The sequence below is a fragment of the Prionailurus bengalensis genome, chromosome B4, assembly GCF_016509475.1.
Source record: "Prionailurus bengalensis isolate Pbe53 chromosome B4, Fcat_Pben_1.1_paternal_pri, whole genome shotgun sequence".
In the NCBI taxonomy this organism is placed as follows: Eukaryota; Metazoa; Chordata; class Mammalia; order Carnivora; family Felidae; genus Prionailurus; species Prionailurus bengalensis.
In genome coordinates this window covers 138,565,477-138,591,879 of record NC_057358.1, presented here as the reverse complement: position 1 = coordinate 138,591,879, position 26,403 = coordinate 138,565,477, and the positions used below count along the sequence as shown (strand labels likewise).

At 58.0% G+C, this 26,403-nt stretch overlaps 1 protein-coding gene across 1 annotated transcript; it reads right to left on the bottom strand.

Moving 5' to 3' along the window:
• Window positions 1-1,398: 1,398 nt before the first annotated feature.
• On the bottom strand, window positions 1,399-24,880 carry TTC38 (tetratricopeptide repeat domain 38). Its single transcript, XM_043562925.1, has 14 exons — window positions 24,759-24,880; window positions 23,652-23,729; window positions 21,682-21,763; window positions 19,818-19,989; window positions 18,562-18,735; window positions 15,859-15,934; window positions 12,982-13,101; window positions 11,098-11,157; window positions 9,698-9,736; window positions 8,582-8,663; window positions 6,623-6,788; window positions 4,976-5,135; window positions 4,708-4,781; window positions 1,399-2,594 (listed from the first exon to the last, which is right to left on the bottom strand). Exons 1-14 carry the CDS (start codon window positions 24,789-24,791, stop codon window positions 2,501-2,503), a joined length of 1,410 nt encoding a protein of 469 aa, XP_043418860.1. The 5' UTR covers window positions 24,792-24,880; the 3' UTR covers window positions 1,399-2,500.
• Window positions 24,881-26,403: the final 1,523 nt, after the last annotated feature.

Here is a 26,403-nt window from a genome sequence, read left to right as displayed (position 1 = left end):
AAGGGAGGTGGGGAGTCTAGCAGCTTGGAAAGAGCCCAGCCTGCCCTCCGCATCCCCTTTGGCTGGTCCTGGCATCCCCAAACACCTCTTTTCTATTGAAGGGCTCCCTCTATCACCTTCAACTTCTGTCCTCACTCCCCACTGCACTCTGATGTGCTGGGTCCCTGGACCCTGCCTTTCCCACCTGAGTCTCTGTCCAATGGGTCCTTTCTGAATTCCATTGTCTTTTGCTCAGATTCCTGCTTAACTACATAAGAAAGAAGGTGCCAGGCTGACCCAGGTACAAATCCCAGCTGCAGGTATCCGTCAGGAGCCTTTGGGTCGCAAGAAACAGGAAACCAGCTTCAAGCTGGCTTTAGAGGAGAATTTACTGGCTCAAGGAACAGAGAGGTGCAGGAATGGCCCTGGCTTCAGGTCTGGATAGAAAGAGGGGCTCGAAGGAGGGCACAGGGTCACGTCCTCTCCCGGCTGCCTCTACGGGGTCCTGCACACCCTCAGGCAGGCTGGTTTTGCTGGGCCCACAACCCCGGGAGCCCCAGGCTTCCCTCCACCTACCAAGGCCTCTGGTAAGACACAGCTGGTCTCGTACCGCCAGTGCTCAACCAAGGGCCCTAAGGCCTAGGCCTGCCTGACTCAACCCCCTGCACAATTGTAGCAAGGGCTCAGGGGGTGCCTGGCCCAGATGTCAGGTCCCCACAGCCCTGGGGTTGTCTGCAGGGGGTGAGCGCCCCCAACACCCACTCCCGATGCTCCTCTCCCTGTATCGTGTCAGCACCTAGGAGGTGCTCAGTATCAGCACCAAGTATCAATAGCTTGTTGCCGCTGAGTCTAAACGGTGTCGTCCTCCATCTGTCCTATCGTGGGCCTGCCCATCAGACACATTTCTTCCCTCCCCCAATAAGATTCTGCTTCATTTTTTTATGTATCCATTCATGGGCTCATTCACCAATGTTCCTCGACGGGTCCTCAGTGCAGGCCAAGTGCTGGGTGGTGCTGGGACAGATCCCATCCCTGACCTGAGGAGGTCACAGCAGGGGAGGAAAGGGCATCCTCGCCAGCCTGCCCCACACGAGTGGAGGGCTTCTCCGAGGAGAGACCCGGGTTCCGCCTTCCACGGCCACTCTGCGTCTTGTTTGGAACCAGGAGAGGGGAGGGCAGATGGAGTGTGAGCCTGCTGTATCATGGCATCCGGCAGGAGGGGACAGCTCAGGATTGGAGGGCAGGCTTGCCTTTGGAATGTGTCTCTATCTCCCGAGTAGAGACAGCACCCCTCTCGAAATCCTATTGTAATTACCCATTGACTCACTGCCCCACCCACACCCCAAGTTCAAGGAGAAGCCTGCCTCCCCATGACCCAGGCCTGACACATGGGACATGCGGAAAGGTGTCACCAGCAAGTCAAAGGAACTGATTACCTAATTTATTTTAATCCCAGAAAATTTGTCTAATCGATTTGGAGGCCTCCACTGCCTCCACTGCAGGAGACCTGCCCCCTGCCTGAGTCCCTCCCTAATGTCAGCTTACACTGAAGGAACCTGAGACACACTTAGGGGCCAGGATCGCCCCTCACGGGTGCATTCCAGTGAAATCAGCAACTCCCTGGTTTAAGGGCCAGGTTAGGAAAAGGGGGAAACTGAGACTGAGGCAGCATTTGTAAAACCGGCTCGGATCGTGGTAAGGCCACGGGCCACAGTGCTGTGTGTTTGTTGCCACAACAGGGAAACCCTGGGCTCAATCCACACGCCCCAGAAAGTGTGTCAACTCAGCGCCTGTGCACTCGGATGATTAAAGTCATAGCTGGCAAAGGAAACCACATACCCGAGGCCCCTTGATCGGCACCACTGCAGCCCCCTGGGAAGCTCACAGACCTCTCCAGAGACGGCAGAGGGCCCCCCACATGCTTGTGCTTCTTTGAGGTGGGGGGTGGGGGGCAGCTGGGGGACCCACAGACGGTGAGGTGAGGCCTTGCGGAGGCCCAAGGCGAATCTTAGGGCCTCCACTAGCTGTGACCCGGGCAAGTCACTTCCCCCATCATGGGTGCCCTCAACCAAAAGATGGGACAACAGATCTAGAATATGAGGAAGACAAGGTGAGGGTTTATCCCAGGGGCAGCCTGGGGAGAGGGGGTCCCCAGGGGCTGTGTGGAAGACTGTCCTCCCTGAGCTGCGCTGGCCTCCGGCCAACCCCGCCTTCCAACCCTTGAACACCAGGAGATGCGGGAGTGCCCTGCGAAGATACAGTTTGCAAGGCAAGTGGTAACAAAACTAGTTTGGTTCTAACTGCTTGAGGCTGCCCCTCAGCCCTGAACAAGGACGAAAAGATCCTGACTCGTGTTTAAAGTCGATTGGTGTCCCCGCTCCCTGTAACGCTGCTGGTTACAGGGCTTTTTGCTTAAAGCTGCAAAATTACTCAACAGAACCACCTAACGGGCTCTAGCCGCTTCTAACCCTAGAAGCCAGGGGGCAGCCGATCTGACCCTGGGGAGGGGGCCAGGCCTAGCTCACTGCAGGAGGTGGACGGCCGCAGCCTTTCGGATGAGCCGTTGGGTCAGGGGTGAGTTCGGCTTCAAGGCATCACGCTCCATCAGGAGGCTCCTGTGGAAACAGGGACAGGGTCTGTGGTGGAATCTTCTAGAAGGATGTGGGGCCTGATGGTTCCCGGGCCCCAAGGCAGGACAGGCAGCTCGGCCTGGGGCTGAGATGAGCAGAAAGCAAGTTGCTCCCCTTCCCGGGCTACCGGAGAGAGGGGACAGGAGGGACAGAGCCCAGCAGCAGGAGGCCTGACCTTGGCAGGGGGACCAGGTGGTGAACCAGGCGTGGGAGGTTCAAGGATGAGAAGGTAGGGACTCCAGTGCGTAACCAGAACATCAGTGTTTGGAGAACATTTTGACGCTGTCCCCGAGACACACATAGCTAGGTGAGCACATAACTGTGGCTTCATCTGCCTCAGGAAGCCAGGGCCCATCCTTCCACCAGACAAGAGGGTAGAACTGGACTGTGGGGGTCAAGGGGAAGCCAGGCATGAGGCCCGCTGGGAAGGCCAGTGGCTATGGGAAGGCAAGTCTGAACAAAGCAAGTATCATTTAAGGGAAAGACCCCCAAACAATTGACAAGAGGGATTCCGTGGGGTGAGGGGGGGTTAAGGGGCTAGGCCTGGCCCTAGGGGCGGGGACGCCATTCCAGGGGGTCCAGGATCTCTACCTTGGAGGGGAGGGGCATGAGCTTTCTGTCAATGACAGGAGGGCACTTGGAGGCGAGCCTGTCACCCTGGCTGCAGCAGGTGGCCCTCGGTGGTCCCCACGGGCTCCAGGCTGCCTGTAGGGCCCGTTCCCCCTCAGCTCGCCCATGGACAGACCCCCTGCTGCATAGTACCCTCTGCCCAGCCCAGAGGGCATCCTCTACCCACCATGGCAGGCCCCCACCCTGCACCTGCCCCAGCTCCCCTGCTCCAGCCCTCAGCCCTCCTATCCAAAGGGCCTCACCTTCCCTGCCAACCCGCACCACACCGGGACCTGGAACTCTCTAAGGGATCTGCCCCCTAAAGAAAGGGGTGTGGCTTTTATGAACCACACGTGTCCAAAGATGCTTCAGAGTCTTAACCGATTCCAGAGCGTGTACACCTGTTTCATCAGCACTGAGAACACCTGCACTGCTCCGTTTGGAAATGTTGTTGGGGCAGCTGGGGCTCACCCAGCATGCACCGCCTGAGCCTACGCTCAGACCCTTGGGCTTTCCACCTGACTTCCACGGCTCCGCCAGAGGCCACCCGGGACTCACTGCAGGGCTTTCACTGGGTCTCCTGACACCTACCCACAGCTCCTCCCTTCTTCCCTTTCCCTTTGGTGTTCTGGGGTGGGGGGCACATCTCACCCCAGAGGTAGAAGATCTGGTGCAGGAACCAGCATGAACTCGGCTGCCCCATGTAGGGCAAAGTGAGTCAGGTGTGGGAGCTCCAAGGCTGTTAGTGAGGGCCGGGCTTTGCAGAGCTTTCTTCTGGGGGCACCCCCACCCCCACATCCCTAACCCTCCAGCCCCTCCTCCTAACCAGACATGGGTCTGGTCAAACCCGCTGGTTTCGGGCCTCCCCTCAACTGTCTCTTCTCCAGGACATCCTCTCTCCCTAACTCCCCACCAGCTCCAGCTACCCCACAGCCTTGAGGGCAATGTGCCCTGCCCCAGCCCCATTGTGCATGCGTGCGCGCGTGTGTGTGTGTGTGTGTGTGTGTGTGTGTGTGTGTGTATGTAAGAGATAGTTGCTAGCGTTACTTCCCACATGAGAAATAAGAACCACCCACTAGGCCTTGGGTCTGCCTGCCACAACCCCCTCCCCCCCCCCCCCCCCCCGCCACCTCCTGGAGCCCAGCACAGTCAGCCCCGTGAGAAACAGCGTCCCCAGCAGAGGATGCGGCATGTGCAAAGGCCCAGGACCCTGAAACAGCAGGTCGTGTTGGGCAACTTACAGCAAGGCTCGAATGAGGAGTGGGCTGGGGAGGGCAGGAGGACCAGCCTGGGGGTGGGGTGGACCCCCTCTGGCCAAGCCGAGCATGCTAACAGGGAAAAACAAGCCCCCCCCCCCCACCATAGCCTCGGGTGGTGGGAGGTGGGAGACTCAGGGCAAGCTGGAAGCCCGTGGGGAGACCCCCATGAGAGAGGGAGCGATGCTCAGAAACGTCCCCAAGCCCGGTGTGGGTGTGAGCGAGGAACTCACCGTGCCACGTTCTTGTGGACGCCAGAAGTGCAGTTCAAGGCCGCGTGGATCAGTAACTGGTTGAAGACGTCTCTCTGAAAGGTCACCGGGCAGGTTGGGCTCCTATAACGTGGGATGAGGGACGGGAGCCCCCACCCCACTGCGGGCAGGGCTGTTCTCAGGGGCAAACTTCCCGGGGGATGCGAATGGTAAGGACACCCCCGCACCACGGGCGCCCACGCCGAGAGACCCTGCCGGACCCAGGCTGCTGGTGTGGCCGGAGGCTCACCTGGGCGTTGCTGCCTCCGATCTGGACGATACGGTAGCGGATGGGCAGGAGCAGTTCCACGACACGGTCCGGGTTCCCGTTCTCGGCCTCCACCAGGGCCTGGCACAGGGGCAGCCCCACGTCATGGGCCAGGAGGTGCTGGCAATTCTCCCCGGGGGACCTGCCAGCCGGAGAAGGTGCCCTCGGTCACCTGCAGGGCGCTCTGCACTGCCCGTCACAGCACAGATGCCTCCCTGCCTGACTCAGGCGTCCTGAGGGGAGGGTGTCCCCGGCTCTGGGCCTGACACAGCAGGTGCTTTGGTCGGGCGAGCCGACGGAGGAGAAGCGGCCAGGAAGGGGAGACGAGGGGGTTCTCTCAACCCTGGGTTGAACTCTGCTGTTCACTAGCGACCTGACTTCAGGCAGGCCCCTCAACTTCTGGCCTCACCTTGCTCATCTGTAAAGTGTGGGGAACAGTGCCAACCGCTCGGGGCTGTCAGGAGGCTTGCAGACGATGCAGGTAAAGGCCTGGTATTGGAGTTGGCCCCGGGGCCGAGGCGGACGGCTGTCACGGCCCCTGTCTCCCTGCTGGCCCTCAGGTGGCCGCTGGTCTGGGTCACAGGGCCTGCAGCCATGGAGGCAGCGGCCGGCTCTAAGCCTGTCTTAAAAGCCAGAATCAAATACTCGGGGTGCCTGGGTGGCTCAGTCGGTTGAGGGTCCGACTTCAGCTCAGGTCATGATCTCATGGTCTGTGGGTTCGAGCCCCATGTCGGGCTCTGTGCTGACAGCTCGGAGCCTGGAGCCTGCTTCGGATTCTGAGTCTTCCTCTCTCTCTGCCCCTCCCCCACTCATGCTCTGTCTCCTTCTCCTTCAAAAATAAGTACACATTAAAAAGATTTAAAAAAAAATACTCAAGTGCTTGGTGGGCTCCCCAGGCCTTCCCTGTGGTGAAAAGACAGCCAACAGCAGACACCTCTCCTGAAGCTGCCTCCCCGGCCACAGGCCACGGTTCCTGCAGCACAGCTCTGGGAGGAGGGCTAGGGCAGCGGCCGTGGCGGTGGCCAGCCCGTGCCTGGCCCCCAGGACAGACCACCAGGGGTCATGCCTCCCACAGCTCCAGCCCTACAGGCGGGGCTCAGCTACATCCCCGGTGGCCCACGCTGCGGAGGACCCTGGGCTCCCCGGGGCCTCCCACCCATGCCAGGAGCTGTGCCGGGGAGCTGTATGACCGTGCCACTGCACCTCCCTCTCCTGCCACTGTCCCCAGCTTGCAGATGAGGAAACTGAGGCTCAGAGCAGAGATCTGAGGCTCAGTCTGGGATCTCAGATGCTGTAAGCAGCAGGTCTCTCTGGTTCTGGGGCCTCACCATGTCCCCTGTGGGAGGCTGTGCCCATGACACAGATGCTGTCACCCCCAGCCGGGAGATGTGCCCCATCTCTCGGGGGAGCAAGTGTACCCCGTGGGATACATCCACCTGGGAGCACACGCCTGTGGGGCACACGTGTGGCAGCAGCCCCCCCCACCACCACGGCATTCCCACAGCCGTACTCCCCGAGGGGGCCCCCACCCCCAGCACCCCCGGCGGGCAGGGGCAGGGACGGAGCCGGCCTCGGCACGCCCCCAGTACCCTGTTGCTCTCTCAGCAGGGCCCAGTCTGCGGTGCATACTCGCTGGCATCCTGCAGGGTGGTCAGAAGCTCCTGCGTGGTCTGGGGGTCCCGAGCACCCAGAGACGCCATCAGGAAGTGCACGTCGTTGAACAGCAGGATGTGGTCACGGCTGTGCTTCTGGGTCACCGACAGGACGTCCTGCCACCGCTCCCCCACGGACACCCCTGAGGACACGGGGAAGAAACCACAGGCCTGGCATTCTGTATGAGCACGTCCTGCGCGGGGGCCTCCTGTACCCCCACGCCCCCCAGAGGCTGGGCAGGGGAGCGGGGCCGGCAAGCAGCATCGGGCCTCATCCTGAGGCCTTTGGGCCCGTTTTATGTTAACTTCTTGTAATTATAAAAGCAACAGATTCGTAAGGTAAACAAATTAACCTATTGAAGGGTAGTAAGTGAAGTTTCTGGCCCCGTTGACAACCCCCAAAACCATTTTTAAAACTCTCCCTGTGGGGGCGCCTGGGTGGCTCAGTCGGTTAAGCGTCCGACTTCGGCTCAGGCCATGATTTCACGGTTTGTGGGTTCGAGCCCCGCGTCGGGCTCTGTGCCGTCAGCACAGAACCTGCTTCAGATCCTCCCTTTCCCTCTCTGTCCCTCCCCTGCTTGTGCTCTCTCTCAGTCTCTCTCAAAAATAAACTTTTAAAAAATACACAAAATAAAATTCTTCCTACGGTTACCATCGGTATGACGCCTGAGAGATACAAGGTGTTTTATAAAAATCTGCTCAATAAATAATTCTCCCGCCTTCGTGTCTAGATTTCTCAACTCTATAGACAGCCCCTACCCTTCTCCGCTCCCCAGCAGCACCTCCCGATTCCCGGAAGTTACTAGCTTCTTCCTGCTTCTTGGGGGCACCTCCCGAAGTGGTTTGGGAGATGTTGCCCTTGACCTCTGTCTCGGCCCGTCAGGTCGGACAGGTCTCTTGAGTCTCCGCTCTGTGGTGGGGGAGTGAGTGTCCTTTGTCTTGCCTCCACATGCCCCTGGCCCCACGACTGTGCCTCCCAGCCTCTGTCCCTCTGAGCCGCCCCCCACACGTGCACCAAGGTGAGAGGCTGCAGGGTCCCCAGAGAGTTCCAGGCGGCTTCAAGCCCTGCCTCTGCAGGCAAAGGGCTCACAGGGTCTCTGGGTCAACAGGATTCCACCTTTCTTCCAGGCCCCTCGACAGACCAGCTTTCAATTTTGCCGCTTTACCATCTGAACATCGTGAGCTGGCCTGGAAAACGCAGTAGCAGCCTCTGCTCTGGCCTCGGCCTACCCGAGCTCAGCCCCAGCTGCCTCTCAGCCTGGACCACACTGACCCTGCTCTTCGGTGACTCGTCCCGTAGCAGGTTGCCGGTTTCTGTGTCCTGGGGGCAGTGGACAGGCTGCTCCCTGCACCTAATATCCTTTCCCAATCCCTGCCTGGCAAAACCCTGCACACCCTTCCATGGTTCACATTTCACCTCCACGAGGAGGCCTTCCTGGAACCCTCCGGAAACAGCTTGCCCTGCCCAGGTCTCATCCCCACATCGTCCCGTTGACCCAGGGCCTGGAGCGGATACAGGCTGGGCCTGAGGGGAAAGGGAGAAGCATCTGGCAACCGGCTACCTACAGAGTGTGGGATGACAATGTTGAGAAACCTCGCTCTCTGAAATCCCAGGGAGTTGAGAAACGGTCACCTCTCTTGTTCTGAGAGAGGAGGCAGCACCCAAAGACAGGTGGCCAGGTGCTACCCGTGCCCTGCGGGTCCGGTGGGCAGGCCGTGGGAAAGGCACGGGGCCCAGAGGCCTCAGCCGGGCTGGAAGGCAACTGCAGAGGCGGCACCCAGGCCCACAGATGGGCAAGCCACTTGGGCCTGCAGCGGGGCCCTGAGTGGCTCGATCATCAGCTCCTGCCCAGCTCTGGGCCCAGGTCCCCTTCCTCTCGTCCTGTGGGAGGAGAGAGGGCAGAGGAGCGCAAGGGGAGTATGCAGACCGGGCTACCTTCCATGTGCAGCCGGTACAGCATGGAGCAGCTGTCCACCACATCCAGCATCGCTCCACTGGCCTTCAAGCTGGGGAGGATCTGGAAGACAGGGGCGGGGCGGGGGGGGGGGGGAGGCACATGAGGGGCCGCAGGGATGGGCCACGTGTGGGGCCTGCACGGAGCCAGTCCTCAGCAAACAGGAGCCCCCACCACCGCCCCTCTGCCTCAACTACCAGGATCATCCCGTTGCCCAGGCCTGTGGCAGGTCCAGGCTGGAAACCCGAAGAAGAGAGAACAGTAGCCTCCAGCAGAGGCCGGGTCAGCATCCGTCACCTCCGGTCCCCAGCCTCAGGCCACGCCGGTGGGAGGCTGTGTCACCAGTTCCCAGGTCAACATTCGGCTGGCCTGTGCCTCACGGCACTTGAGGAGTCACCCTTCACTTCTCACTACGCAATCCTGACAAAACTCGACAGGAAGACTCCACTGAAACTTTACTGAATGTTTTCCTTGGGTTTAGAGCGCTGGGCCCCAGGCACTTCTGTGACCCCGGTCTCCTGTTTCAAAGTCTGCACAGGGGTTCCCAGGAGCCGTGAATTAGGCTGGTTTTCTCTTAAAGGCACACGTAGGGGCTGGAGGAGGGTGGGTGGCAGCTAGTGTTCAGCGGGCACGGAGTTACAGTCGGAGAAACCAAAGAGTTCTGGAGACAGGCCGTGGTGACAGTCAATGGACCCAGGGCCGCCAAACCATACGCACAAAAATGATCCCGATGCGAATCTCGTACATATCTTGCTACACTGAAAAAAGTTCCCGTGGGCAGATCACTGATTCTACCAGAGAAAAGCAATCTAAAGTGACTACAGAAAAGCCCGGAGGCCAGAAAGGACCAACTTAGATGCGTCATTCGACCAGCGCCCACGGCGCACAGAGTCCCCGAGGGTCTTCGCCCCATCTGGGTCACGGGTTACGCCGCTACGTGGGGCAAGAACTCACCCCAGCAGGCCTTGCACAAGAGGGGAGCTCTTGCTTCAGCTGTTGTTTCTGGCTGAGACAATACTGACGGGCTCAAACACCCGCTAGAGACGAAAAGGGCAAATTTTTGCCCTCAACCAAACTAGGGGCGGAAGTAGACTTACGTGCGTATCGTAAATGGTCAGCGCGGCCTCGTATTCGCCCTGGAAAAATCAAGAATCAAGGTCCCGTGATCAACATGCAGCAAAGGGGAGGGGCGCCCGGGGGGCTCAGCCGGTTAAGCGTCTGACTCTTGATCTCGGCTCGGGTCATGATCTCACAGTTTGTGAGTTTGAGCCCCGCATCAGGCTCTGCACTGACCGCGAGGAGCCTGCTTGAGATTCTTTCCCTCCCTCCCTCCCTCTCTCTCTCTCTGCCCCTCCCCCATTCGTTCCCTCTCTCTCTCTCTCAAAATAAACTTAAAAAAAAACAAAAACATGTAGCAAAGGTGAAATGTAGCAAAGGTGAAACGTAATATGAGAAATGAGCCGAAAAGCCAATCCCCGGGGGCGCCTGGGTGGCGCAGTCGGTTAAGCGTCCGACTTCAGCCAGGTCACGATCTCGCGATCCGTGAGTTCGAGCCCCGCGTCAGGCTCTGGGCTGATGGCTCAGAGCCTGGAGCCTGTTTCCGATTCTGTGTCTCCCTCTCTCTCTGCCCCTCCCCCGTTCATGCTCTGTCTCTCTCTGTCCCAAAAATAAATAAACGTTGAAAAAAAAAAAAAGAAAAAAAAAAAAAAAAAAAGAAAAGCCAATCCCCACCCCCCACCCCAGCACATCCCATGGGGGGGCGGGGGCGGGGGCAGTGTCCCAGAGGGTCTTAGGGTGGAAGAGGAGAACCACTTCTGCTCTGGGGTCTTGGCGCCTCTGCTGCTAAGGGGACAGTTTCTATTGAAGCATTATTGTCCCCAATGTGCCTGTCACACTCTTATGAGCGTGTGACACGTTATTTTTCTAGTCTTTCTCTTTCCCCTGTATTTTCCCTGTCTTACGTTCAATGGGGGCCACTGCTTTCTTCCACACACTGTGTCACTGCATCTCTGTGTCACCGCGGACCCTCAACTTCTGGGCATTTTCCTTTGGGCTTTTAGGGAGCTTCTAGATTTCTTCCACGATAAGCACCATTGTAAGAAGCTCCCGTACAGAGGGGACCGAGGGGCAGAATCCCTGGGGGCGAGGCTGTTCCCCACACCCTCACTCTCACTGGAACAAAGCATTTGGAGGGTCTCACAGCTCATTCAGGCGCAGCCTGAGGGGTAGGGGCTTCGTTCACTCCAGCGGCTGAGGACACTTGACCTAAATTGTGTCCACAAATTACATGCGGCTTACACGGCTTCCGCGTCCACACGGCGAAAAACACCTAACGTAGTTTAAGCCTGAAGAGCTATTTGAAAACCTTAATGCTCTGTTACACCAGACACCATTTAAACGTGCAAACCCAAACTGTTGTCCCGGGGAACCAGCAAAAGGTAGACAAATATTTATTTCTCTGGACATCTTTGTAGGATAAGACAGCTAACCAGCTTACCTTCTCAATCAGATACAGAGCCCAGTGCCAATAATTATGACAAGCAAGCATATCAGAGTCCTGGGGGGGGGGGAGGGAAATGAGAGAATTAGAGAAAAACCTGACAGCCTGTGGGAAAAAAAATACCAGCCGTGGTTTTGTGACAGTGCAGGACCGTCCCCCGACCTTGAGTGCGGGAAACATTCCCTGGCACCCATGCTGAGGCCGGCCTGTGCCGGGCACCTCTGTGCCCCGACGTCCCCGTCAGCTCTGAGGACAGTTGACACGGAGGTCACCCTGCTCCTCAAGCCTCAAGAAAACGAGCGATGGATCCACCAACAGGTGCCGAGGCCCCCGGGGTGTCCAAATCCCAATAAGGCCGCGAGGATCAATGAGTCCCGGGCTGGACTCCCCTCAGGAACTGGCGAGGCCGGCAAGGAAGGGGGGTGTGGTTGACGACTGGCAGTCTGCAGGCCCCATCGTGAGCACTAACCCTTCCTTCTGTGAGGCTACCGCGAACACTTCCTCCCCCTACCTGGACACCACCTTCTACCTCCTGGAAAGAGGAACTGACAACACCTTCTCCAAGGCCCACGTCTACCTTACACCCGTGCTTGACGGCACCCAGGCTGCCTGCATCCCCTCTTCCTCACAGGCCCCTGCAGGCCTCGGTGTCTTTGCTCAATCTGGCTGGAATACCCTCCACCTCCCCATCTATCACCTAGCAAACTCCTAGCCACCCTTCAATACCCAGCTCAGGGGCTGCCTCCTCCAGGAAGCCTTCCGTGACCACCTCACCCTCAAGTCCAGGGGGGTTGGATGCCTCCTCTGGGTTTCCACATCCCTAAGAGTGTCCCTATCATGGTGTGGTTCATGGGCTGCTGGGAAGCTGCTCACTCCACTTGATCGGGCCTTTTGAGGACAGAGAAGTCTGGGCTGGACTCTCCGTGGGGTCCCCAGGGTAGGATCTTGACTGAGCACCAGTCTGGGGCAGGAGGAGGAGGAAAGGGAGTCCCAGGCCACACTATCTAAAGCAAGACTGTCCTGCCAGGCCAGAGGCTGCCAGGAGCCACAGCAGGGGACAGATGCAAGCCACGGCAGGGGACAGACGCAAGCATTACCCGGCCAGACTGGGCTGCCTCATTTTATACATGTCTACAACCAACACCAAGGAGACCTCATTTGGGGGCTTCCCAGTTGTTACAACAGCAGGTATATAGATGAGGAAACCGAGGCTCAGAGGGTCACTTTCTTGCCCTAGGGTTCAGCCAGGCCTCCAACACCCAACACCCAGTAAAATCGCAGCGTCTGGGGGAGGAATGGGAATGGAATGTGCTGGAAGGCCCTGGCCCAAGCCTTCCCTGGCCTCCCTCGGTTCTGCCTGGGCAAGCCCCTGGCCCTCAGCCCAGAGGATATGGCCACACAGCCGCTCCTCCTCCCCCAGACTCAGCACTCTCGCAAACACTATCAGTATCTGCCTAGGGGAGCCGACTGCACGTCATGGCCCCATCGGCCCCTGGCTGCGCCGCGTGCTCCCCGAGCCCACCCGTGGGTTCCATGCTGAGCCAGCCGGCTGGTGGTAAGACACAGCTCAGGGTTCTTACGGTTCTCCCCCGTGCCAGGCTCTGGTGTCCTCGGTCATTTTCTGACCCGTTCCTTTACACCAAATGCCCCAACCCAAAACTTCTAGAATCTTCTAGATTCCAGATTCTAGAATCTTCTAGAATCACCTGCAAAACACCGGCAGGTTTCGGGGAGCCCTGTGGGTCCCTGGGGACACTGCGGCTCGACACAACCCAGCTCCCCCAGAACTAAGCTGCAGCCTGTAACTTCTGTCCTTAAAGCCTTAACCCAAGGGGATGGGCGGAATTTTCCAGGCAGATGACCCATCGACAGGAATCGTACCTTCCAGTGGGTTTCTGAGTGCTGCATAAATTCCAATCCATCCTTGATTTCTGCTTTCATCTCGTGAATATGGGCGATGGTGTGCACCGACCATGCGTCTGTCGGGTTAATGGACAAAGCCTACGTGGGGAGGGGGTGGAAGATGGTCGGAGGTCACGAGGATTAGTCAGGCCGCCTGGTGACCAGGTTACGTGGGGAGCAGGGGCCCGAGCTGCTGGAGCGCGTGCGCACCGGGCCCTGCCTCAAAACAGCAGTGACCCCGAAGTCCAGCCCCGCTGACCATCTACAGGATGCCACCAGCGAGGATCTCACCGCCCATTTCAAAGGTGAGGAACTGAGCTCAGGGAGGCTGAAAGACCACAGCTGGGTCTTTCCAAAGCCAGGACTCATCCTCCTGGCCCCAGAGCCTCCTGCACGCAGCCGAGTCACCTGCAACTTGCCGGCCAGCCTCTCTGGGCCTTTGTCCCCCCTGGTGAGGAGCAATGCCGCCATCCCCTCGGGGCTGGCCTTGGAGATCAAGTGGACGCGGTGGGCGTGCGTGAATGCTGTGCAGACTGCCGAGTGCTCACGGCTGCCCCTCGTGGATGACCACGCGTGTGGCAGCCCGGGCTCATTCTGACGGGATTGCTATGAATAACAACAGACACTCATGTGACCGGGGAGCCTGCCGGGTGACCAGCAACGGGCAGGACACGGGGCGTGATTCCTACCCCCCTGTAGCTTTCTTTGAGTCCTGTGTTCAGCTCATGCTCACTGCGCACCTCCTAAGTGCCCGGCACAGAGCGGCAGGCTGAGGCTCAAAGCGGCCCAGGGGACAATCCACACGAGCCCAGGTCCTGCACACCAGGCCGCTCTTTCCTCCAGCCCCACTGACTGCTTCGGTGCCCAGTGCCTTTCACAGAGGCAGAGGCCTTGGCCTGGCACCTGCTGTGAGGTCTAGGCAGACAGGTCTTCCCCGGTAAGCCTGCCTCTCTGCTCCCGCCCGCTGCTTGCACAGGCCTGCCCGGTCCACGTGGGGGCGCTGTAAGAAAGAAGGTGTCCTCGGGGACAATGGGCACCTTGGCAGAGCCCTGCAGGACCAGGACACTTCGGGGACTGCAGGGGCACGGCCAGCCGCGCAGACCTGGGGAGGGGGCGTCCTGAGAAGGGATCCCCTAAGTGTGCTGCTCTCCGGCGGGGCACAGCTCAGGGCAGGGAGTGGCCCGGACCTCCGGCCGAGATTAGGCCCCACCTTCCACCAGGGGCGCCGGACCAGCTTCCTCCCCAGTCTCCCTGGGACAGAGCCACGAGGCACTGCACGACCCGCCCTGCCGGTCCCCCCAACCTTTGCCCTAGGGCCCGCCCCGCCCCCATCCGCCCTGAGCCTCAGCCTATCACGTGGCTCCAAGCTTCCTGAGCTCAGCAGGCTGTGCTTCCCCTGCCTGAAGCCCTTTGCTCTCTCGGGGGCCCCTGGGGTTTGGCACGCAGAAGCTCGCAGGCCCAAGCATCACCACCACCACCACCGTGAGGCCTCTCCAGACTCCAGCGGAGCCTGGTGCAGCCCACCCTCGCTCTCCTGGAGGCCTGGCAGTCACTGTCACAGCATGGCCTTGCCCAGGAATCACCTCGGGTGTACTGGTGTTGGGCTCAGAGCGTGGCACCCGCACGACTGGGTACAGCAGGAGAAAGGGCACCCCATTCCACCACGTCCTGCTCCCGGTGGGGCGTCAGCCTACACTTTTGTCTGCCCTCTGGCTTCTCGAGCCAGTCTGACAGCCCTCGAGCGCTCAGGGCACCTTCCCGTGGCTGACCCGCTGGACAGCGCGCCCTGCTCCCTCAGGCCACGGAGCCCAGACCGCCATGGAGCATGGAACCGTCCCCCTGCGCTCAAGTCTGGGCTCCATCTGTGTAACCGGAACAGGTTTCAGAAACCTCATGGCCGCCTGGGCCCCCCAAGGGTGCAGGCTGCCTCCGGGGGAGGGGTGCGTGGGCAACCAGGGCAATGTCTATGGGGAGGAACACTGGCTGGGACGCGGGGGAGCCGGGTCTGGTCCAGGCAGCCTAACGGACGGTGGTCGGGTCAGGCGGCCCCGGTGAGCACACATTCTGCCCTCCCTGAGCTGCCTGGACGTGAGCAGGCTCCAGCCGTGGCCTCTCTGCACCGTGGCCCCCTCGTCTGGACGGCGAGGAGCGTGCTGCCTCGCGGCGGAGGGGATGAGCAGATTAGAGTGGGTGTCTGTCACGGAGCCAGGCACAGGGCGCCCCCGGGCGCGCGACAGCCCCTCCTGGGGCCTGTTTCCACTCCTGTGAGGAGAGGGGCTGGAGGACACGGCCTCCGAGGACCGCAGAGGACACCATGAGCCCCAAGTCCACCGCCGCGGCCTACTGCTCGGTCCCAGTCCGCTGGTGAGGGGCGTCCAGCATGCACCTGGGTACCAGCCGGCCCTTGGCGGGAAGGGCCCGGCCCGACAGGAGGCGCTTGGCAAAACCACACTCCTCTGCACCCTTCACCATGGTTCCCTCCCTCTGGGGGGAGGCAGAGGTCGAGGGAAGAGCTGGCTGACAAGACCCCGGCCCCCCGGGTCAGGGGCCACCCGGAGGCAACCTTTGTCTGCGACCGTGGAGCTCTGGACAGAGACAGACAAGAGCTCGGGGAGCCTGGGGCGGCCTTGCACAGGGCCCCGAGGGAGAGGTGGACACAGCTTCCCCGGGCCTCATTCACCTTCCTGGCCCGTGGAGGCAGTTTGCGGACTGTGGGAGGGCCAGCTGCCCTTGCTGGTAATATGAGTCCTCCCCAGGGTCTCTCGGGAAACCGGACCAGAGTGGGGGGGCGGGGAGGGGGGGCCGTGTGGGCTCTGCCCCGCCTAATGCCACCCCTGAGGGGAAGGGCCCACTTACCTCTTTGGCAAGCTTTTCTGCCTTGTCATAGAAGTTGGTTTCCATCAAGCCAAAGGAATAGATGCCTTTCACGTAGCTAAAAAAACAGAGAGGAAACAAACAAAAAGTCTTCAACAACAGTGGACTGTGCAACCCTCAGTATGGGCCAAACCGTGTCCCCCAAAACGATGCTTGAGCGCGGACCCTAATTTGGAATGCAGGCGTTTGCAGACGCCATCGAGCTGAAGTCCTGCGGGACGAGGGTGGGCCCTAGACCCAACGACGGATGTCCTCATGAGAGGAAGGAGAGGAGGACTCGAGCAGGGACGTACAAACAACACACGAAGGATGGAGCCACGTGAACACAGAAGAGACGCCGCAGCCACGCAGCTGCAGGCCAAGGAACACCCCGGATCACCAGCTCCCGCCGGAAGCCACGGAGAGGCGAGGAAGGAGCCTCCCCTAGAGCCTCTGGAGGGAGCACAGCCCTGGTGATGCCTGGATTCCCGACTTGTGGCCTCTGGAACTGTGAGAGAATGGACTGTCGCTTTAGGTGGCCCAGTCTATGGCACTTTGTCCCAGCAGCCCCAGGAGACGGACACACGCCCCCTCCAGGTACCACCCCAAGCACCAGGCTTCCCAGCAACTGGACGCTGCTGATCGGTGGGGAGCGCCGTGACCCCCCAGCGTCGGCACAATCGTCTACTCCAAACCCCGTCTCTGCAGCGGGCCCCTCTGCGACTCACAGCCCACCCCCTAAGCATCAGCGCGCTGTCTCCACTGAGGACGACAAGGGCCCTCTCCTGCCTGTCCGGCTGGTGACACCCACCTGGAGGCACAGCCCGGGACACCTCCCTTGGGAAGTACTGGTGAGCACAGGCTGGCAGTGGCTTCTCTGCTGGCCAGCGGCGTGCACACCCCCAGCCCAGCCCCGCCTGTACTTGCTGGACAGCTCCTCCCCAGACCCCAGCTCGTAGCGGCCAGGACCCGTCTGTCCCGCTCGCTCCTGGCCCAGGCCCGGCCCGGGACGGGACACTTCACTGAATCAGCACACACTGCCATTTCTCCATCGCTCGTCTGTGATCATCAGCACTGAGCGCCGGGCCAGTCACACGTGACAGAGGCAGTCTTTTGCTGTAGTTTTGTGGGATCCCACGAAAACAAGGAAGAACAACCGAGTTTCTACTGGTGACTCAGGTGTTATCTTTACTACCGCGCATAGTGACAAAGTCTAGCTCTCACGATTCATAGCTGCAGTGTTCTAGCACACGGGCTTCCAGACTTTTCTTTTAAATACTGCTTTCCTTCTTTTTTTAAGTTTTATTTATTTTGAGAGAGAGAGAGAGAGAGAGAGAGAGAGAGAATCCTAGGCAGACTCTGCACTTTCATTGCAGAACCAGATGTGAGGCTCGAACTCACACACCATGAGATCGTGACCTGAGCCGAAGTTGGACGCTTAACTTGCTGAGCCGCCCAGGCACCCCTTAAATATTTATTTCTTTTAAATATTTAAATATTGTAAATATTGCTTTTAAATATTTAAATATTTTAAATATTGCTTCTAAATAGTTATTGGGGTCATTTAACCTTCCACACTGAAACATGCATTGAATGCTTATGGTGTGCCCAGTATTGTTAGGCTCTTGGGATGGTTACTCTCATGTGTCCCCTTGGCTGGGCTATGGTACCCAGTTGTTCGGTCAGATACTATCTGGATGTTTCTATGAAGGTATCTCTCAGATGTGATTAACATTTAAATCTACAGACTTTGAGTGAAGCAGATTACCCTCCATAATATGGGTGGGCCTCGTCCAAACAGTTGAAGACTTAAGAGAGAGGACCGAGGTCCTCAGAAGAAGGAATTTTGCCTCCAGATTACAACATGGGCTCCCCAGACTGCTGGCCCGTCCTGTGGATTTCAGACTTATTTGCCAGTCCCTGCACCTGCATGAGCCAATTCCTTAAAATCAATCAATCTCTGCCCCGTATAAACATGTAAATAACATAGCTACAGAAGTTCATACCCTACTGGTTGTGTTTCTATAGAGAACCCTGCCTAACCCAGCTCTCCAATCCACGGGGCTGGCTGATTTTCACAACCGTCCTGGGACTCAGACACAATGAAGGCAATTCTGTGCAGCCATCACACGGGAGGGAGTACCGCTCAGGTACTCCAGGCCTCCCTCTCCTCCCGAGCACACAGCAGAGCTCCACTGCCTGGTGTCCTGGGGGAGGGAGGGGGGTGACCAGCTCTGGCCAATGACTTGGGAGTGGCAGGGTGGCCCTTCCTCCGTAAGCCTTGCCACCGTGAGTCCCTCGGGGGTGCCCTCTTCTCTCCCTCTCAGTGACCAGTGTGTCCAGAAAGCATCTTCACCATCTGGGACCCTGATGTAAGAGGGAGACAATGACAAGGGGTGCAGAGCCCTGGGCCCTCCCACGACAGGGGTGTAGCATGTGCGAGAAACAAGCCTCTGCAGAACCAGAGGATGCTTGTTACCGCAGCAAAAACTACCCTGGGCTGACCGATACACATGCTGCTTGCTGCCTTGTTCACAGGATGGGAGGAAGAGCAAACAGAGAGATCTTTCCACTTTCGAGAACTCGGAGAAGAGCCACAGCAGACTCACGATTTCCAGGGCAAGGCCAGGAGCCTTGCCATGCTTTTAGGACAGAGGAGAGAGAGAGAGTAAGAAAGAAACGACGTGATTTCCAGCTGGCACATACCTGCTAAGGGGGATGTCGGGCGTCCAGAAGGGGTATATCCGAGCCACAGAATCCCGCATCTGTTCCTGGTAGCCCAGATAAAAGTAGGCATCGTGGGAAAATTTTAGGGCTAACATGTCTGTTGGGTGGTCCCAGAGAATCTGTTCCCATAGTTCACAGGCTCTGGAAAAGTTCCTGAAAGCCAAGGAGAAGGAGAGATTTCTCAGCAGCGCTGAACACGTACTTCATACACATGTGGTGGGCAAAAGGCATCGTTTCTTGCCAGAGTCTGAAATATGTATATATGTATTTAAGTATATAATATATAATTACATATACTGTACATAATATATAATTATATATTATAATATATATTTATATAAATATTCCTATATTAAATATTTATATAAATATATTTACATATAATATATTGTATATATTTATAATATATATACATATATATGAGAGACAGAGAGATGGGGTATGGGGAGAGAGACAGAGGAGAGAGAGAGAGAGGGAACATATTCTACATACACCCACACAAAAAAGTTTCCATGTTAGGTTGTGGCTCAGAACATTGAAAAACCAGTGGGAAGTTTTACTCTGGAATTCAAACAAACAAAAAAACTGGTTTAACAGGCTGCCAAAGGCAATCTCCCTGGGACCGGGAACCAGCTGTGTGAGGGGGAGCCAGCTGAGGGGGAAGCCCACCCCCGTGCCGACACCTGCCACTGACTCAGCCCCTTTTGTTCCTGCTTCGGAACCCATGAGACATCAGCTCAGGTCGCCTAGCTGTGCGGGGCATCTCCCCTGGCTGCGCAGACGCAAAGGGGCTGTCCCAGAGACGGGCTGCGGGACCATGAAACACTGGGGGACAGCCGTGGCCACAAGGGAGACAGGGGGGACAACCCGGAAGGCTGTGAACAGATGTTCGCGAGGGTATGTTGGGGCGAGGATAGGGCGAGTGCTTTCTGCTCTGGTCTTTCATACGTTTCTGTAACGTGGTCCTATCATTTTTGTCACAAACATAACACCCAATTCATTTAAAGAAGGAAAGTTGTCTGGATGCTAAATTGGAAATCCTAGCCAACTGTTTTCTCGTTCTGCAGTCACGTGAAGGCACAGCAGACGGGCAGGATGTGATTTTCACTGAGAGATGGCCACAGGAGGCAGGGCGAGCCCACCCCTGGTCCCGCTTCCCAAGGGCGGTGGAGGAGCCCCCGGGGCATCGCCCAGCACGGTCTCAGGGTGCCAGCCACGGCCGGGGAGGCCCTTACCCCTTGGCAAAGGTCTCCACTGCAGACACGTGCAGCCGCTCCCGCTGCGTCAGCGGCTGTGTTTTGGAGACCTCCACCATTGTCTTCACGGCCAGGTCCAACTCCCTGTCCAGCCTCACGGAGCTTCCGGTGCCGATCAGCACGAGGCCATTAGAGATGGCATGGCCCATCGCTGGCGAAAGGTTGGAAAGCAGCAGCTGGTGATTCAGGGCGTCCAGCTCGGCCCAGCCCAGCCCGGCCCCGCCCTGCCCAACCCTGCCCTGCCCTGCCCAGCCTCAAGTGAGGAATAAATACCCACATCCCTGGAGGGGCAGGCCAGGCGGCTGGTCGGCTGTGCGCCGGGCCCCCCCGCAGCAGTGGGGAACCCGGCCTGGGCCCTCGCCACTCACGAGGAGCGGAAGCAGCCCTAGAGACACGCTGTACCTCTGCAAATATTTTTCCAACAAGGGCATTCTGCCAACGTCTGGAGCATCTTCCTTCACTGGGTGAACTGGTCAGGGCTGCCTGCCGGCTCCCACGACCCCCCAGCCCTAATTTCCCTCATCGGCTGATATTGTCACTACCACCAACGCCGGGCCTCCAGGGGGCTGCTGAGGAGATGCTCCATGCAGGGGGGGCTGGTCCCTGGAGTACAGTCTGTCTCAGCCACTTATGCGCAGAGAGCTTTTTGGGGGGCGGGGGGGGGGGACAGGGGAGGGTATGCCTTGTGCCCTTGTAGCAACCTTGCTGGCAGGTCTGCAGACCCCCGGGTCCCCCTTGAGCTTCCTAGCCCCCAGCCTGACAGAGGCACGGGGTCCGCCGGCATTTGGAACTCAGTCACTGGCGAGGCCGGAGACCCAGGACCCAACCAGAGTGTTGGGACGACCCATGTGGCCCCCATTTCTACCCTGGGGCCCGAGGTCTGCTCAGAGAGCCCGAGCCCATTCCTGGCTCCTGGTCCCCCATAGGCTGGGCTCAGCTTCCTTCTTCCCCCATCCCGTGCGTCCTGTCCTCAGCGGGAGCTGGCCATAGTGGCATGGAAAGGGACAGTGGTTACTGCCCTGCCCTCCTCAGCCCTTCCTCCAGGCCTGGAACCCCACCCCTCCTGGGGCCACCCTCCTGGGGTTCCAAAATGCACGGGGCTGACCTCCCCGTGCCCTCTGCGCACACGGCTTGTCTGTGATGCCAGCCTCCGTCACTAGGCCCTGGCGGCCCAGATGCTTGGGCTAAGCCTCACTGGTGTCCTGAAAGTCCCCAGGAGCCACCTCTGATGTTCTAGGTCAGCTCTGGAAAACAGGAAGACTTATGTGGTCCTAGCCACCCAACTACCAGCTGAGTGGTTTGGGGTACGTTTCTCATTCTCTTGCCTCCCCTGAGAAATAGGACCGGTGTCTTCCCTGTCAACCTGACAAACAATTAGGGAAAAAATTAGAAAGATGCCTTACAGGGGTGCCTGGGTGGCTCAGTCAGTTGAGCGTCTGACTTCGGCTCAGGTCATGATCTCAGTTCGTGGGTTCGAGCCCCGCATCGGGCTCTGTGCTGACGGCTCAGAGCCTGGAGCCTGCTTCGGATTCTGTGTCTCCTTCTCTCTCTGCCCCTCCCCCACTCATGCTTTGTCTCAGTCTGTTTCTCAAAAATAAATAAATGTAAAAAAAAATTTTTTTTTTTCAAAAGAAAGATGCCTTACATGGAACCTGGCATCTCTATGAAGGCAGCGCTATGCCAAGCCTATCGGTGGCTCTTGTCTTATTGCCCTCCCTCCGGGCAAAAGGCCAGCCTGGTCACTGCCACCAGCCTGCCCTCCCCAGGCCAGTGGAGTCTCTCAGTCAGAGAGCGCTCGGACCCACGAGACGCGGCTCCTCAACCCGGGGACAGCATCACTCACCGAAGGTCGGATCTGCTGCTTTGAGCTTTGACAGGCAGCCCTCAATGCCACCAAGACTTTTGTCATTGGTCCATTTGACATACTGAAATAGAAAAGGCAAAACAACGTTGTCCCCAGGGAGTCCTTAGTTCACGTTAAGGGAGGCATGTGTCTGAATCTGGATTTTCTCTCTAGACAACGAAGTATTTCATGACCTGAACTGCACCCGGGTTGGTCTCATGCGAAGAGCCTGAATACTCGTAACTCAAGGCACACTTTCTAGGGCGGGTGAGGCCCCCATATTCGGGAAAGAAGCATCTAAAGAAAGCTTCTTCCTGACAGGTGACCCGCCTCGAACATCAACTTCTTTAGCTATGAGAGGGGGCCTCAAAGTCGGGCGCCACAATTGGGACCTTCCTACTTTTCATTCATTCTTTTCCAAAAAGACCTTCAGGGGCGCGTGGGTGGCTCAGTCGGTTGAGCGTCCGACTTCAGCTCAGGTCGTGATCTCACGGTTCGTGGGTTCAAGCCTCCCATCAGGCTCACTGCTATCAGCACAGAGCCCACTTCGAATGCTCTGTCCCTTCTCTCTGCCCCTCCTCACCCCTCTCTCTCTCTCTCAAAAATAAACAAAACAAAAAATGTGTCCTCTCAAAAAATGTGTAGATGTCTGACCTGCATCTACACAGAATTAGCAGAGTGTGTTTTAATAAGACACACGGGAGTTGGAGCGGAGACGCCCACGCTCGAACACAGGATGGCCCAGAGATGCTGATACATGGGACAGAAGATACACAGGCGGGGTCCGGGGAAGGACTGTGTTACACTGAGGAACGGGCTTTGTAACAAATCCGGGGCTCTACTGGGGCCAAAACGTGCAGGAAGGGCACAGAGTTCAAATGAGCACAGTGGAGTCCTTCGGCAAGCTCACAGCATCTCACTGGTTTTTTCTTGTACTTATGTTTCTAGAAGCTTCCTCGGTCCTTACGTTGTATGGATGGAGTTCGCAGGCAGGGTTCTCACTGCTCATGATAAACCCGGCTCTAGTTTCCCACCGGTGTATACAGACCCAGGCCTACCCTGCTCATCATCTGCCTCACTGCAGGAGTCAGCGCAGCTCTCTGAGCCTCAGTTTCCCCACCCGTCAAACAAAGTGGTTAGACCCTACCTCTTGAGACCCTCCTACTTCTAAAACTGCAGGCTCCTTCACTGGTGTTAGAAATTACTGGTAATACGGTGGTGGGTCTTGGAACAGCCATAGATGAGAGTGGTATATTCAAAAATTGGCCCCAGCCAGGAGCCGAAGCCCAAAGTGGAGGGGCCCCATATCAAACCCTCAGCAGACCATAGAGGGAGGCCTGGGGAGAGTCAGCATCCTGATAAACATTGCTGTCTGCCTGACCCTGGGGGCACCTCTCACCCACACCGTGGGTTGTCTCCAACACGTTCCCATGCACCAGGGTCTGGAGTACATAAATTGCGCTGTAACCCACTGCTAACATCATTACACAATTGAAAACAGCATCCCCTACTTCCCAAGCTGTTGGCTGCGGGGCCTCTAAGCATTACGAAGCATGTTTGGGTCCCCCATTTGGGCCCTCCTGTACCCAAGTTTGTCAGGAGATTTGGGCAGGAATGGGGCGGAAGAGCTTCACTGTTTATAAAACAAGAGTGCTGATAAAGATGTGAAGCTTAGGAAGCCTTGAGTGCCACCCTTGCTCGTGGTCATCGTCGACCGGCTTTCCTGGGAGAGTACATCACACGACACGGGAGTCTGGCCGTAAATCTAAGCAAAGCCGTGCTGGACGGGGGTGCGGGGCATTGTCTTGCACTTGTGTAAGGACCATTCATTGCGTTGTGTAAGTAAATGTAGCTGTTCGATGGGCCAGAACATTTAAAAATGAAAAATAAATCAGTTAAAAGCATTTGGTAATTTTGAACACCTCCCCACCGGCCGTTAGAGAGGCCGCCGCACTGCCCGGCAGGCATACCTGGGTCAAGGTGGCATCAAAGAGCTTGCAGGCCTCGTTACTCGTGGTTGACAGTGGGAGGCCCGCATCCTTCCACGCCTGCACACAGCAAGAAGAGACTCTCAGGGCTTTATTCCATGTAGTCCTCCAGCCATAAATGTGAACCCCAACCCCCAAGCACAGAAGATCTCCAAATGCCTCGCATCATGTGAGTGTGGGTTTCCATATGAGCCAGCCTTGTGGGGCTGGCAGGGACTCCCAGATTTCATAGACGGTGCAGAGCAGAGGACGCCGAGTTGTGGGTGCGAGGGGGCAGATCCTGATGCAAATCCCAGGGGTCCCTAAATAGCTGTGTGCCTTCTGGCAACATCCTCTCTCAGACCCTTCGCTGGCCCCGAATGGGGCTCTGGAGGATGCACGGGGTGACTGTGAAGTGTCTGCCAGGGGAGCACTCAGGAAACGGGAGTCCCTGATCTGGCTGAGGGGAGGTCTAGGGGGACAGAAAAGGGGTAGAGCCTTAGAGAGCCTGGCCCGGCAGGGTGGACTTTCCAACTGGCAGGCAAACACGGTATCTGCCAAGCACAGTAACAATACCTCTCCTCTCTCCACTTTATCAAATGATGCAGACCTACAAGTCTGTCAGCAGAAAGATCTAGACATCGTTAGAACTGTTCACTGTTAGGGCTGCCCTTTGGATCCTGCCGGGGTGCACAGACCTGCGACCCCGCCCTGGGAAGGAAAATGTCCTCTACTCCCCGAGCACAGCGGGCAGCTCCTCAGGCTGCACGGCTGGGGGGCAAGTCCCCGGGCTCCTCTGAACTTCAGCTTCCTCATCTGCAACATGGGTTCAGGCTGCCCACCCTGGAGGGTCCGAAAGAGACACTCCTGCGCCACACTGGCTGGGGCTAATGCATTATAGGTCTCGGGGTCTCCGCGGGGTCCGAACCGCGCCGCTGGGGTCCCACAGGAGGGTACTCTGGTCCCTTCCTGCACCCAGGTGCTCGCCTGTCCCTCGGGGGCCGGTTCCCCGGAGGATCCAGGGTCCCGCGCAGGTCGGTCCCGTCCCCGCCGCCGAGCGCCAAGCCATGCCGGGGCCGCGGGGCCCGGCCGGGTTCAACCTCCGCGTACCTGGCAGTCGCGCAGCGGAGCGGTGGCGGCCATGGGGGCAAGTGGGTGGCCGGGCCGGTGATGTGGGTCCGGACGACTCCGCACCTTCCGCGTCGGGGCGGGAGGGTGGGGCGGACACCGCGGGGCGGAGCTGCCGCGCTTCCCCGCGAGCTCACTGGTCCGCGGCACTGGCCCCGCCCCGCCCCGGGGGCGCTCCGAGGGGGTCCGCGCCTGCCCGAGGGGAGGAGCCGCTGCGGGGGCCTCCGTGGGCGCACTCGCCTCCCCCGCAGGGCAGCGGGGCAGCTCGGGATTCGCTCACCGTCCCAACTCCTCCCCCACCCCCGCCAGGGGGCTCCCGCCTGCAGGCGACCCTGTTGGGGCCGCCGCCGCGGAGTCCCTCGGGAGGCAGGGGGGCCCTAAGGCAGCGGTCACTTTCAAGCTCTTTGGAGTCCCCCGCGGAAGCCTGGCGCGCACACGTTTCTAGAGGTCATTTTTTGAACTGAAGCAAACCGTGCTCACAACTACAGTCTGTGGAAGAAAATGTGCTATATGATCCCCTTAGGTGACGTTTACCAACATGCAAAACAGTGCATTGCGGAGGGACTGGTTCCTGTGTAAACAGTCTAGAAACACGAGACAGCGGCAGAAACGAAACTCACATCAATGATGCCCTGGTGGCGCTGAGAATTCTCTCTTGCAGGGCACGCGGAGGCCTGGGACTGCACTGGGACCCTTCTATCTCCTTGGCTGGGATGTGGGCGTACCAGTGCTCTTTATTTTTTATTTATCTTGTAGATCTTAGATACACCCTTCTCTGCTCTGCCATGCCGGCAAAACTTGTCCAGAGTTTTACGTGGTTGTTTGAACCACTGACACTGCACTTGTCTGGGACACTAAAGGCCCTCCTGGCCCAAACCCAGCCGCTGCCTCCGCCTCCGGTTCCTCATCATTTGCTCTGACACAGCCCCTTACTTGAACCACCTCCCCCACCCCAACCCCTTCCTATGGCTTCCAGGACACCACACCTGCCTGGTTTCCCACCAGCCCCACTGAGGCTGCTTCTCTGGCGCCTTGTTGGCCTGATCTCTAAATACTGGGGGAGTCCAGAGTCTGCCTTCTCCATTTGTGCCTCCTCCCCTAACATGACCTCTGATGGCCCCACTCTGAGTTTTCAGCCCTCATCTTTCCTGTGGTCTTAGTCAGCTCAGGATGCTAAAACAAAATACCCTAGAGTGGGGGCTTGAGCGGTAAATATTTCTGGCAATACTGGAGCCGAAAGTCCAAGGTCTGGGGGCCAGCATGTCAGGTACTTGGTAAGGGTCGTCTCTCTAGTTTGTAGATGGCTGCCTTCTTATGTCCTTTCCTTGGTGTGTGGTGCACTCAGAGAGAATGCAAGAGAGAGAGAGAGAGAGAGAGAGAGAGAGAGAGAGAGGATAAGAAAATAAAAGCCCTATTAAATGTTGCCTACAAAAGAACACTTTAATATAAAGACATAAATAAAGTGAAAGTAAGTGAATGAGAAAAAATACGCCATATAGACCGTAGGCATAAGAAGGCTAGTATGGTTATTTTACTTTCCAGTTTCACTGAGATACAATTAACATATAACTTGGCTATTTTAATATCACATAACTAGACTTCAAAACAAAGATTATTGCTAGAGATA

Coding starts and splice junctions, on each gene's coding strand:
- TTC38 (XM_043562925.1), bottom strand. CDS start 24,791: ATGGCCGCCACCGCTCCGCTGCGCGACTGCCAG. Junction 18,736..19,817: donor GTGGAGACCTTTGCCAAGGG/GTAAGGGCCTCC, acceptor CTTGGCTTTCAG/GAACTTTTCCAGAGCCTGTG. Junction 15,935..18,561: donor CCCGACATCCCCCTTAGCAG/GTATGTGCCAGC, acceptor CTGTTTTTTTAG/CTACGTGAAAGGCATCTATT.